The sequence below is a fragment of the Microtus pennsylvanicus genome, chromosome 14 (assembly GCF_037038515.1).
Source record: "Microtus pennsylvanicus isolate mMicPen1 chromosome 14, mMicPen1.hap1, whole genome shotgun sequence".
NCBI lineage: Eukaryota > Metazoa > Chordata > Mammalia > Rodentia > Cricetidae > Microtus > Microtus pennsylvanicus.
The window spans coordinates 73280286-73293639 of NC_134592.1; the positions used below are offsets into that span (position 1 = coordinate 73280286).

Here is a 13354-nt window from a genome sequence, read left to right on the forward strand (position 1 = left end):
ATAAAGAAACAAAGCCGTAAGAAAGAAGATTCAAAAGCATTCATTTTACGGATCACCTACTAAATCTACATGCATCATCAGCCATTGGTTTTAGATTTATTATTTTTGTAATGTAAACATCTTTTGTTTTATTGGCATATAATCATCATCTGTGGTACTGGTTTTCATAAAGACAATTTCATACAAGTGCCTAGGAAAATTATCTCAATGAGTGGATCTATGCAGGTAGAAATGCCCACTTTCTACAAAGGCTGTTTCTGGGATCAGTGTGCACGAATGTGCACGCACGTACGCGCGCGCGCGCACACACACACACCCTTTTCCAATGGGAAGAAATTTAAACACAGTAAGTACAGATTGTACCATGACAATTGGGGGCATTATGTTTCCTGGCAGAGGTACCCAGACGTGGACAATTTTGTCCCCAAGGGTGAACTGCAATCAATGCCTGAAGATGCTACAGTTGTCAAGATTCGGGGCAGGGACCGCTTCTATTCCTCTCATCTAATAGGCGGTGGCCAGGGAAACTCCACCCAACATCCTAGAGGACACGCAGGTCAGCCCCATACAAGGCTGATTACAACGGACCTGGGGACGGCCACCCTATCAGCGGTTACTCCACAAACAGAAGACAAGGAGGCCTCGGAAGAAGTCCTGCTCATTCCTACACTTAGGCAAATCATAAAACTTCACAAATGTTTAGCCCAATCCCCAAACCCAACACAACTCTAGCTGTTACTTTTTCAATTACAACATTTGAAATGGGTTAAAAGCACCATTGCTGAAAACAGTAAGACGGTGTTCACCGCGGCACCACGCACCTGCGGCCTTCCCCTCCAGTGCACGCCTGTGCACACCTCCAGAGCACACCAGCAGTCTTCTTAATATGGCCACAGTGCTCTCTCTGGGTAGAGGTCAGGGCCACCACAGCCCTGCCACAAAAAATGACATCACCCTCTGCAAAGATTATAAGCAAAAATCCTTTGGGCAATAACTTCATCAGAGATCTTTGAGGCTTATCACTTAGTGTTAGCTTATCTATTATTATTGCTGCTATTATTATTATTATTATTATCATTATTATTATTGTGGGGGGGAGAGTATGAGTGTGTGTGTGTCCGTGTGTGTGTCCATGTGTGACTGTGTGTGTCTCTGTGTGTATCTGTGTGTGTGCCTGTGTCTGTATGTGTGTGTGTCTGTGTGTATCTGTCTGTGTGTCTGTGTGTGTGTCCATATGTAACTGTGTGTCTCTGTGTGTATGTATCTGTGTGTGTTCGTGTGTGTGCCTGTGTCTGTGTGTCTGTGTGTCTGTGTGTGTCTATGAAAGCCAGAGGTCCACCTCGGGTGTTGTCCACCTCGTCTGGTCCTGTTCACTTTGCTTTGACATGGGGTCTCTCAATTGACCTGGATCTCTTTGAACAGGCTATGCTGACTGGCCAGAGATACCCACTGGTCTCTGCACTGGGATTCCAGCAGACATTCCCATCATGGGCTCTTCTATGTGGGTTCCAGGAATCAAACTCAGGTCCTCATGCTTGGATACAAGCACTCTACTGACTGAGTAACCTCCTCAACCACAGCAGAACCGTATTTTAGAGCAAACTCAGTTCCACCACTGTGCTCTCCAGATGTGAGCCTGCCCCCTCCGGTCATCCAGGAGACTACATAAGAGAAACTACTGACCCATCTGAAAAAGAAGAGAATAAAGTACACAAAGGCCAAGTGAATAAGGGTGAAGCTAAGTTGATACTAGGAAGGCTCCACTCAGTCTGTACACTGTCCCACCAATCCACACCCTGGGCTGGACAACCTGAGCAGAGACAGCTACTGAGAGGCCAGGCCAAAGGCTCAGTGAACTGTTTCTGTTTCCTTCCTTCTAGTACACCAGCTGCTATCTGGTCACCTACGCAGCTTTAGACCCCTTGGAGTCACTGATCCCTGGGGAGCAGACTGAAAGAATTCAACAAGCCTGGGGGTGGGGAACCATGACACCAATTCCACTCCCAGCAAGGGAGCTTCAGGGGCATGGTCATACCCACTATCTAGGTCTACAACACCAGGCAGGGCACAGTGGTAGCAGAAGAGAGACGGTGGCCATTCCTGGGAAAGGGTATGGCCGTCCTCCTGTTAAGGTACAGTGACTCTTGTCGGAGACCCAGAGAGAGACTAGAGCTTCCTAGCATTTCCAGGGAACTGACCCCGGGGGCCTAATGAGAATGTAAACCAATATTTGTGCAGTGCAATCCTCGAGGATCCCAGAAGATGTAATCACAGTCAGGCAGACTACTTCTGTCTCCAAGGGCAGGAAGCTGCAGTGAATCACAGCCCGGGCCACGGACTGACCTCGGAGTGGCATCCCCTGAGATGGCGGGGAGCAAAGGCAGGAAACAATTGGCTAAAGCGGTTTTCCCATTCCTCATAAGAAACTTTCAACTTCATAAAAAAGGGCCACATTTTATTGACAATAAAAGCTAACCTTTATTTCCTTACTCCATGCCAGCAAAGTATACAACCTTTTTCCTTTCCTCACGGCAATTCTGCAGGGCAGGAACTGGCGGTCTCACCTCAGATATGAGGAGAACCAGGCTCAGAAAGAAAGGCAGTGTAATTAGCCCAAGGCTGTACAGACAAGTGTATCAGGATTTCAACCTCCACAACTCAAGGAGTTTCCTTTAATGACATTCTATTTTTTCATTCCACTGCTGTGACATTGTGATGTCAAAAGGAGTATATATTTGGTCTTTGTCCCAAGTTTCTGGCAGATGCTTGAACATGTTACTTCCTTGGTGACAGGTGACAAACAGGGTGTGGGGGTCATCTTCTGCTGTGTTTGGTTCTAGCCTTCAGTTTCTTGGTACAGAACATCTGGAATCTCTGAGATTTCCGAAATAAGCATCCTTGTGTTTGCTGATGAGGTGACTAAGATTCTAGACGGTTCCAGGACAAGGGCTGATGCTCAGAAGGACCAGACACAGTAGAAGAGGGGAATCTTCAGTCCCATTCACTCAGTGCTAGAGATCGTATTGAACACCAAAGCCCAACGCTTTGAATCACCGTACAATGGCGCCTCTACAAATCCCTGCGTGTCAGAGGTGAGCGAGTCTGGAAGAGCCAGTGCAACCACATGCCAGGGGTATATCTCAACTCCGCCACAGCAAAAGTGCTGTGCTCAGGGCCTCTAATGTCACCCTACGATTTTCTGTGTTAGTCCGATGCTTTATAACTGTCTTCATGACAGCATTGATAGTGAAAATAACAAGTTCAAGGCTAGCTTGGTCTACAAAGCTAGTTCCAGGACAGCCAGGGCTACACAGAGAAACCCTGTCTTGGAAGCGAAAGAGAGAGTTATAATAACAGAGTAAACACAAGCAAACTGTTTCCCTGAACTCCTACTGTCCTTACAGCAAAGTGGAATCTGCAAGTCAAACAGAAGTATAAGTAACCGCGCGACCATTATCTGTGATTGTGGATGTGCCTATGGGTTGAACCTTTTCCTTGTGGGTCTGCACTTACCCTGGGTAGAGATGGTCAGAGTCGGACTTGATGTGGAAAGCACAGGATCAGGTGCAGGAAGTGCTGAGTAAGAAATCATTCTCCTCTACCAGTTTTAGACAAGTAGCTGCAGCCACTGCCACGCGTTGCCCACGCAGAAGCATGTACGCACACACGCACAGAGAAACGCACACAAGGGAGCACAGACACACTTTTTGTCTTTCAGTTTAGATTAATGGCCTGCACACCAACATCGTGAATGAAGACACACACCCAAGAAGGCCTTATTGTGGGGGAGAACGCAGAAGCACAAAGGAACATTCCTAGCAGTGACAGCAGAGACAAACCCCAGACAACTGCATGGCAAGAAGTGGAAAGTGAACAAAGGCTTATGGGTATTAGGAAGGAGGACTTCCCCCATGAATCCAGCCATGGGGGGGGGTCTAGAAAGAGGGGGAGGAGGAGGAAGTGAACTCCAAGTGACATAGTCACGCGTCATGTTGTCCCAACAGCTCCACAAAGAGAATACATTTTACAATGAACCAGCGGAGGTAGAGAAAGATAAAGTGGCTGTCCCAGGTCACACAGACAGTAAGGGGCACACAGGACCATCCTGCCTGTCCCCAAGGCCTGTCATTTCCAACACATGAGCATATCTCAAATGACATGGGAGAGCTCTGGTGGGCAGTGGGCCTGGAGGAGACTCAGAGAAGGCCTAGTGGGCAGGAAGTACATCTAGTCGGAAGCTGTACAGGGCACAGGCTGTGAGGACACTGGCGTGCGGGCTCGCCCCTTGCTCTGAGAAGACACCTGCACTCCAAACCAGGCCCTCTTCCGTTTTGCTCTGAGACCTTGGACACAGCACCCAACTTCTTAAATGCCAGCTTCCCCAACTCCACGGGGCTGCAGAAAGGGTTGTGTTTTCAAAGATATGCAAACTACCTGGCATGCAGCCCAGCACTTAGCACAATAGCACTCTTATTAACTTACTGAAAACAGCCAGGCTCATCACCCAAGGTAAAGCCGGAAGACAACGCAGAAGAAGCTGTGCTGGGTTGGTTCTGGAGATCAAACTAGGTTGGTCTCGGGCAAGCGAGGGAAAAGCACTCACAGCAGTCTTACAACTCCAGCCCACGAACAGTTACAGCTGAATGCTTCTCCCTCATCCCTGGAAGTCCTGAAATCCGAACACCTGATATAAGATGGTGCTAGAGGCGATTACATCACAAGAGAGGAGACCTCAGGATGGGTGGGATTCCTTCCCCTGTTCATGAGGCTCCAGGGAGCTTTTGCCCTCAGTAAGAAGCTGGCTGGCAGCATCTAGAAGACAGCTCTCACCAGTATCTAATGCTGCTATCCTGACCTCAGACTGCTACCTCCAGGATTGGGAGGAATCAACCTCTCTTGTTTATAAGCAACCCAGACTGGTGTGGCAGCCTAATCCAACATTGGACCATCAAGAAAGTCTGGGAGACATTCTGAGGAGAGCTTTCCAAGAACTGCTCCCCCAAAGACTTGCCACAGTTTCCAACTGCCCCACGAATTTTCTCTGATCTCCGAGAAATACTGATTTTGTATTATCAGAACCCACAACTGGAGGATGATTGACACTTCTTTGCCTTTATTTGCTAAGTTACGGTTCTGTCTCTATGGCTGTCTGTCAACTGATTCAGCAGAAAGCTCACTGTAGCCTGGGCCTCAAGCGATGCGGTCAGTAACCCCAAAGCTCCAACCTAATTTTCTGCCTCTGCTCAGAACAGGTGGCCACAATGTCATTGGCTTTCTTCCTAGGTTGAGTCCCAGATCCAGCAGAGAAAGTCTGAGGGCTGAGAGCTGCGTGTGTCAGTGACACCAAGCCTCCTCTGCAAGCGAGAGAACCTCTTTCCCTGAGGAAGCATCTACATAGCTCATCCCTTTCTGGATCCTTCCATCAGAGACGGCTGGCAAGCTAAATTCTCAGTGATGGTTTCAGGCTTACAATTTTGCATCAGCCTTCCCTTGTGTTCACGGCAGCCTCCAAGTGCCCAGGGCAGCAGCATGGCCCTATGGACACCAGGAGATGAACACTCCGGAGACGATGGAATCCTCACGCTCATCAAACACACAGCCGACATCCCCCAGTTCTTCACTGAACGACAGATTGAGTGGGACTAACTTCTGGCCACAGACACACTCTAAACGGTTTACCAGTAGCCTCAGTTAGTAGGATTGCTGCTAGGTCCCTGACAGTTTCCCTTCTGAAAGGTGTGACCTTATTTCCCTTCCAGCCAGAAGAGGGTCATTTGCTACAGAACAATGAGCAAGGTTCATTCACGCTGAATGCACGCTCACTCAATTTATGCTCACCTCGCCAGAAATGAACACGCCAATATCGACGCACACACATAAGTCACCTCCTCATGGAAGAGACAAAGACATACAGAGCTTGACCCCACCTCTCATCAGAGCCCTTTGTATAGTATTTTAAAGAACCCCTTCTCTTTCCAACCAAAGCTTTGGACTAACTGAAGGCAGCGCCCCCCAAGGCATGGATTCTCTGCCTACTCGTTATAAGCATAAACCACACCTACAGTTGGACACAGCTTTTATCTATATGTAGATAACATAGACACATATTATCAACGCTCGGCTATTCTACTGTCCCAAACACATTTACTTCTTTTGTTTCAGGGCACTTATCACAGCATGGTGACAGTAAAAGGGGCACGGGAAGGCAGAGTACACTGGGAGAAAGGGGGAACGGGTGTAATTTACCAAAGCACACTCAACATTATAATTGCTTCTTTTGTTCAAGCATAATATTGAATATGCTTTGGAAATAACAGCAGAGGGGGCATTCAGAGCCTGTTCATCTGAGGGGTCATGGTTAAATAAGACTCGAAGGTACTGTCCTGGACTCACACAGCACAGGACAACTGTGGGAATCATGTGGTCTAACTCCTGGTAACGATAAGGAAACGGTCACCCAGAGAGAGAAAATGGCTTCCTGTCTAAGGTCAGAGAGGTGTTTAGGAGCAGCCATGTGGCTTTTATCTGTCCTTGTACTGAGTGGAGCACAGTTTGCTGCTGATGGAGTCAAGGAATTTCTCACCGCCTCACAGCCAAATCGCTAAGAGACTCGGGGGAAAAATGAGCTCTTAGGCACAAATTAAAATTATAATAAGCGGGATTCTTGAAAGGACCAAGAAGATGGGAGGTTTTATGTGCATCCCCTGGGAGCAGCATCCAATGTCACACACGCCGGCCACCTGTGGCTCCAGCCCTCCCCTGTGTGTGTGCAAATCTGGGGAGTCTCTCCCATGAGCCTCTTTTGGGAAGGAGAAAACGGCAGGTTGCCAGGGAACTGCTTCCTCCAGCCTCCAGCCTCCCCTTCTCTTGGCTACCTGCAGAGGCTACTACCAAGGTTCACAAGGGTTTCGGATTAGTCCCAGCTCCTGAGGCTCGCTGCAGGCCTTCTCCTGCCTGCTCTGACAGGAAGGATCACGGAGCAAGAGAACTTAGCTCCTACCGGGCGTCTGTGTGCAGAGGCAGCAGTCGCAGGCCAGGGTACCCACAGCCTTGGAATGAGACATATACGGGGCCACCCAGATGGGAGCCCGGGGTCACAGGCGGACCATGCATCCACCGGGTGCAGGAGTCCACTTACCGCAGTGTGACTGGAAGACCTGCGGCTTGATGACCTGATTGCAGGCGCTGCAGACGACCAGATAGAAGTCATCATGTGCCGGATAGTGGCCGAACAAGTGCATATCTGCAGGGGAAATGAGAAAGAAGAACGCAATTGAAGTCTCGGAAGTTACACAGCTTCCTCTTGGAATTTATTCCGAGGACAGATTTTTACAAGACACACATAGGAACCTGATCCTTTATGCCAGGGAGCACAGCTTGTCACCACACAGCTATCCAACTTCTGGAGAAACAAAGGCCTCCAGGAGCCCGTTCTGAGTCCACTCCTGGAAGCTACATGACACTTACCTACCTATCTGCTGCACTGTTAGGATTCATGACTGAGAGAAAGCCCCAACTCAGCCTTTACTGTGGAGCCGAGGGTTTTCCCCATGACCTGTTCTGTTTCTACAGCAGTTCCTCCAGGCGAGTAGAGAGGGGAGAACAGGGCTGGGGTGGAAAGAGGAGTCATCTTAGCCTCATCTAAGGGAAACGTGTGGGACAGTTAACAGGTCAGGGTGAAGACTGTATTTCTCCTGGTTCTAGGGTCCGTCTAGCAAAAACAGGCTCTGAGCGCGTCAATCCGTCCTTCGTGCTTTCCCTCCCCCATACCAATCTCTACCCTTCTACATCCCACCGTGTTATGATGCGATATGAGGCCCTCTTCAGATGTACTGCCCAGCCCAGCACTTCCAGTCTTAGAACCGTGAAGCAGAATAAACTTTCCTTTATAAAATGTCCAGTTTCCAATCTTCTATTGCAGAAAAAAAATGGCCCAAATCAGAAGGACATTCGGAATAAGCAACAGGCTCCCAAGACCAGTAGGTGAGTAGTGTATACACAGTGGATATTCTGAATATGAGGCTGATGCACATCGTGGATGGGACAGCACGTTTATCTCACTTCTCAGACTGGAGAGCAACTAAAAACTTATAAACTATTTGGTGCTGGAATTTTCCGGTTAATGTTTTGGGTGCTGACCACAGGTAATTGAAACCATGGGGGGAAAATACTGGATAAGAAGAAACTAGTTTGTTTATAATACAGATATCACTGCATTCCATACTCTGCATTTTTCCTGGGATAGCTGGCTGTACATACATACATACATACGTACATACACGTACACTAGGCCCTCCTAGCATCACACTTTACCCGTCCCTGGCACAGTTTCCCCAGGTACGACACAGAGAGACACATGGACAAACTTTTGTGAACTAATATAAGATTACGTTTACGGCACCAGTTATTACCCTAAGAACTTCTACACAACAGGGTCAAGCTGGCATGTTCATCACTTCCTCCCTAGCTCTGGGGCTCTCACCTGAACCTCCTCCACCCCCGACGGCAGAAGGAGGGGCCCAGAGAGCTCAACAGATGCCGAGTTTGAGACAATAAAATCATATCTATGAAAGTGAAACAATGATTCTGATTTCCCTGAGCAGCTGATAAACCACTTCTGAAGTCAACACTAAAAAAGAAGTCAGAAGAATGGGGTAGTGTTCTGTTTGAGATAAACGGCTTGCTAAGGAGCATGATTTCGTTAAGCTGTGTGTGTATGAGCCGGTTTACAGCCAACAAGCTCTTGTTGAGATGGTTGCAGTCAGGGGAAGGGCAGGTGGCGTCTCCAGCTCGCTCTTTCTATAGCACCTGTTGCCGAGATGGGAAGACAGCTGGCTTTGCGGATGTGAGATCAGACTAGATGCTGTGCACTCTTGAATTTGCCCCTGGACACCTTCCAAAGCTCAGGACTTTGGCATCAAGAAGAACAACTGCAGAAGACCTCAAAGATGAAGAAACTCAGCAAGGATGGGAGACGGGCAGGATCCTTCTACAGTGGGAATCCCATGCACAGGGGAAATCGGGATGCACAGGGACGCTGCCCGGAGGGAATGATTGGAAAGTAGTTGAACAGCTTATTGGCAATCAATGCTACCTGTGCTCAGAAGAGAAAAAAGCCACAGTGGGAAAAAACAAGACAAAACAGGCAACCTTGAAGTTTAGCTTCATGGAAGAAATAATAAGGCCTTAGGAAATGGCCTTCACGTGCCCCAGAAGTCTTCCCAGGGTTTTGAAAACACTCTAGGCACAACAAGAATTATAAAACATTGAGGCAGCACATGCTACACACACACACACAGAGAGAGAGAGAGAGAGAGAGAGAGATGCATACACACATATACTATAGATACTGAAAATAATCTTACAAAATTTAAACATGTTTCCCTTTTAAAAATTACTCTAAAAATATTGCTTTTGGAAAACATGTTAATTCAACACACTGAGCTTCTTTCCTGAAGGCGAACGTGAGAGTCTGGCCTAAAATGTTCACTTCTCATTCTGGGCAGCAACTGCCCAGACAATGGTCAAAGCGGTCAGTGCCGCAGGGGTTCCTCGGGAAGCTCTCAGGAAGACAAGCTGGTGGCTGATGGCGGTTTGGATTCACGGGCTTCCACTGACATGAACCTGAGCCAAATGTTTTGGAGGAGCAGCCACTGTGGTTCAAGGACAAACAGGCGGACTCCAAGCAGACTGGCACGAGGACGCTGACCGGCTGGTCCTGGGGCCTTCTATCGATCGTCATGTGCTTGCTGTGTGGCTTTTATTAATGCCTTGCTTTGGTTAGCAGCACTTTCTACAAACACTGATGGTGACACACTTTACTCTGGCAGAGTGGCTTGGCTGCCTAACTCCCATATCTCTCTGCATCCATACAGCAAAACTATCTGGAGTCTTCAGACGACCACGGACCTGGCACTCTTTCTCCAGCAGTGCCGAGCTCCCCGCTAGGCAAAGCTTGGGCCTGCCAGCTTCTCAGAATTCTGAAGACCAAAGCCTACGTGATTCAAAGCCAGTAAGATCTGAAACGGAGAACGGGAACCCAGCCAGAGAGGAAGCAACAGAGGCTACAGAGGCCATGAACAGTCTGCATGGGCATGCGTGCCAACAACCGGGCCTGCGTCTGCTCTCCTCCCAGGGCAGGGTGGCACACCTTTCCTGTCTGACAGTCAGGTGTTAGGAAACACAGGACCCTTCTGGGTCCCCAATCCCAGATCAACACGACCACAGGAAGTCTTTTTAGAGGCAGTCGCTCAAGATGCATAGAGTCCAAGAGGCTGCACTAAACCCCTTTGATTGGCAATCAAATTGGGCTTTGAAAACACAGTGCCCAACTGCTGCACCCTGAAGCTGGCATCCCGAGTTCAAGTCCCAGCCCTACCATTTGGCACGATAATGTTCTCAATGCTGTGTTTTGGCCTCTGGAATAGAATGCCCTATTTATGAACGAGCTGGCACTCAATGGCGATTTCTCCAGTCTTCTTATCTCTTAGAACTCACCTGACCCCTTTCCAGGTGTCTCCCCTTCCCTCCGGCATACCCTCACTCAGCAGTGAGAACAGGACTCCTGGCTTAGGCCTCTCACTCGACCATGTGATGTCTTCTGGAGGACAGGCTCTGGTGCATCGCCCTTGGTATCTTCAATGGCCAAACAGGCTGGCACCCAGTAGCCGCTTAATCAAGATCATTTATTCCCACCCTCCTCTAGCTTCTCTCTCAAAGGAGACACAGCAAATGATATAAATGGTCCTAGTAGACATGTTGTTATCGACATTACAAGCTCAATAATTTTATCAATTCGTTTATTTTTTTATTTTTTATTTTTGGAAGACAAGTACTTTGTGTATCTAAGGAAGTTCGAAGTGGGTCACATAAGTGAAGAAGTGGTTGATGCCCATATCACCACGCAAAGTGTGAAATGGTTGGACCCTTCTAGAACTCAGTCACTGTTGCTTCCTGCTCTAGCCTCAGAAGGGCCCCCCTCAGAGCTGTCACTAGGGGTAGGCTTAGATGCTCCATATTTATTGTCTGATGAAGACCACGTATGATCCAGTGCATGAACTATCTAGACTCTTCTCACCCTTCCTGCGTTAGCTCCAACCTGTGTGCTCCCGGCCAGCACGCTCAGGTCTGGCTCAGGGCACACTGTGTTAGCCTGAGCCCAGCCTGGCAGAGAAGATGACTGGCCAGCTGGGCAGCAATGACCTTGGCAGCTAGGAGATTAATTATGTAAAGGGCTCCCCCTTTGCCTATGCCTCACAAATCTGACACTGAAAATGTTCTTCCGGATGCAGAATCAGTCCCAGTCCTTGCAAGCAGTTCCAGGGACAGCAGGCTCCTCCCTGTCCACACCCACCCACCTTTATCCAGCATCCCAGCCAGGCCTGCTGGTAGCTTCTGGCTTCATTCGCTCTGTTCTATTCTTCAGGAAAGAGGAAGCCACTGGCAGGTTTTTGAGGTGTCCTGGCCAAGGCCTCTCTTAAGGCAAGGACTGCTTGAGGTCAGCTGTGTAGACAGGACAGTCCCATTCCCCTCCTTAGCAAGTTGGTCCCACAGTCTATGATCTGTGTGAAGGCCAAGAATATATGGACATGTGGGCACAGCATGTCCAGCCCAGGACCCGTCAAAGAAAGCCGCATAGTTCGCTGTGACTCAATCAGGGGAGAAGAAACATCAGTTTGCGGGATGAGATCCTAGTCCCTTTTGTCTGGCTCTCTTGCTGAGGGCACTTGAAGAACTGAACAGGTGGCCTATGAAGACTTTCAAGAGCCATCGCCAGACCCTGCCCCCTTTCTTCCTCCTGCTCTGAATGTTCCTGCTTATTATTTTCTGTTTGTTTGGGTTTTGGTTTTTTGAGGCAGGGTTTCTCTGTCGCCCTGGCTATGAACTTGTTCTGTAGACCAGGCTGGCCTCAGACTCACTGAGATCCACCTGCCTCTGCCTCCAGAGTGCTGGGATCAAAGGTGTGAGCCACCACCGCCCAGCACTTATGTTTTCTATAAGAACTACATTTGGGATACATAGTTTCACAATGCTTTAAGTCTTTCCTGGAATATTTTTTTCTATACTCTTATTCTGCAGGTCTTAAATGTGTATGTCTGCCTATTTGTCGGTCTGTGTGCAGTGCATATCATGTCTGAGTGTGTGTTTTGTGTCTGCCTGCCTGTGTGTAGTGTGTGTATTGTGTGTCTGCCTGTCTGTGTGTAGTGTGTGTGTGTATTCCTTACTCCAATCCCTAACATTCAGAGAACTTTAAGAGCTTGTTTGTATAAGGTGAGTTTCTAGCAAATTCTCGGGTGATTTCTACTACCTCCCTCTGGAGTGCTTCGTGAGTTTGGGCTGCGTCTTCCTTCCCTGTTCCTATCCCCCAGCACCCTCTGAAGAGACCTCTGTGAGGTGTGAGGAGGACATTTCAAGGAACAGGACAGTGGGCTTGGGAACCAGAAAACAATGACTCCCATGTTTTTCCTTCAAAGCAGGTTATGAACCAATGTGGTTTGAACATATCTCCCCAAAGTCCATGGGCTGGAAACTCAATCCCAGCACAACACTGTGGATTTCTTAGGCAGAGGACAAACACTGTTACCAAGCAGTGGGATAGTTACTGTGGAGGGAGTTCCTAACAAAGGGACAAATCCCACCTCCTCCCTCCCTCCCCTGCCCACCGCAGAGCTGCATCCAGCAGGGCTGGTTGTCTTCACTGCTCCATCCTCCACCGTTAACAGCCCAGCAGGAAAGTCCTCGAGATCTAGGCTCCCTTGACCGTGGCCTTCCAGGCCTCTAAAACTGTAAGAAATAAATTACTCTATAAATTGCCAGTCTGTGATAATTCCATTATAACAACAGAAAAAAAAAACATCCTAAGACATGGCCAAAGGGGATTCTCAGGCCGAATGAGAATGCGCTGAGAATGCGCGGTTCGAACACCTGAAGTGGTTTGTGGGGAAATCAATGCGGCATCTGCTTTCACATCTCATAAAGGACACTTCACTCTCTCCTGACTGCACTGGAGGGTGGACTCACAGGCCCTCTCAGTTCTTTTCAGCTCTTTAGTCAGGCTAGATGGTCCAAAGAAAGATTGCCAAGAAAAGGTGCATGAGGAAGGAGAGAGGGACATGCCCACTGAGCACAGTAAATCTCTAGGAAGAGCAAATGAACATAAAATCAGAGAGCCTCACTCCGAGGAACTCCGAGGCTCTCTATCTGCCCACCCCATGGTCTATGTGAGCCTCAGGAAGCATTAGAGGATTTAAGGAGCGTGAATCCAAGATGGATTTTACTTTGTCTCCATGTGTGTCATTGCTACACTTGGGGGAAGGGCAGGGCAATGGTAAGATAGTTTTAAAATCAATCACTC

General features: G+C 48.5%; 1 protein-coding gene across 14 annotated transcripts in view; it reads right to left on the minus strand.

Annotated features, from left to right (window-relative positions):
- Window positions 1–13354, minus strand: part of Atxn7l1 (ataxin 7 like 1) — a 214293-nt gene that overhangs the window by 136452 nt on the left and 64487 nt on the right. For all 14 annotated transcript variants that reach the window (XR_012907774.1, XR_012907772.1, XR_012907773.1 and 11 more), the window contains one exon: window positions 7139–7243. Coding sequence is in view for 11 of the 14 variants with exons in the window: in XM_075948699.1 (XP_075804814.1) it covers window positions 7139–7243 (105 nt within the window). In the remaining 3 variants the exon portion in view is untranslated. The remainder of the gene's footprint in view (window positions 1–7138; window positions 7244–13354) is intronic.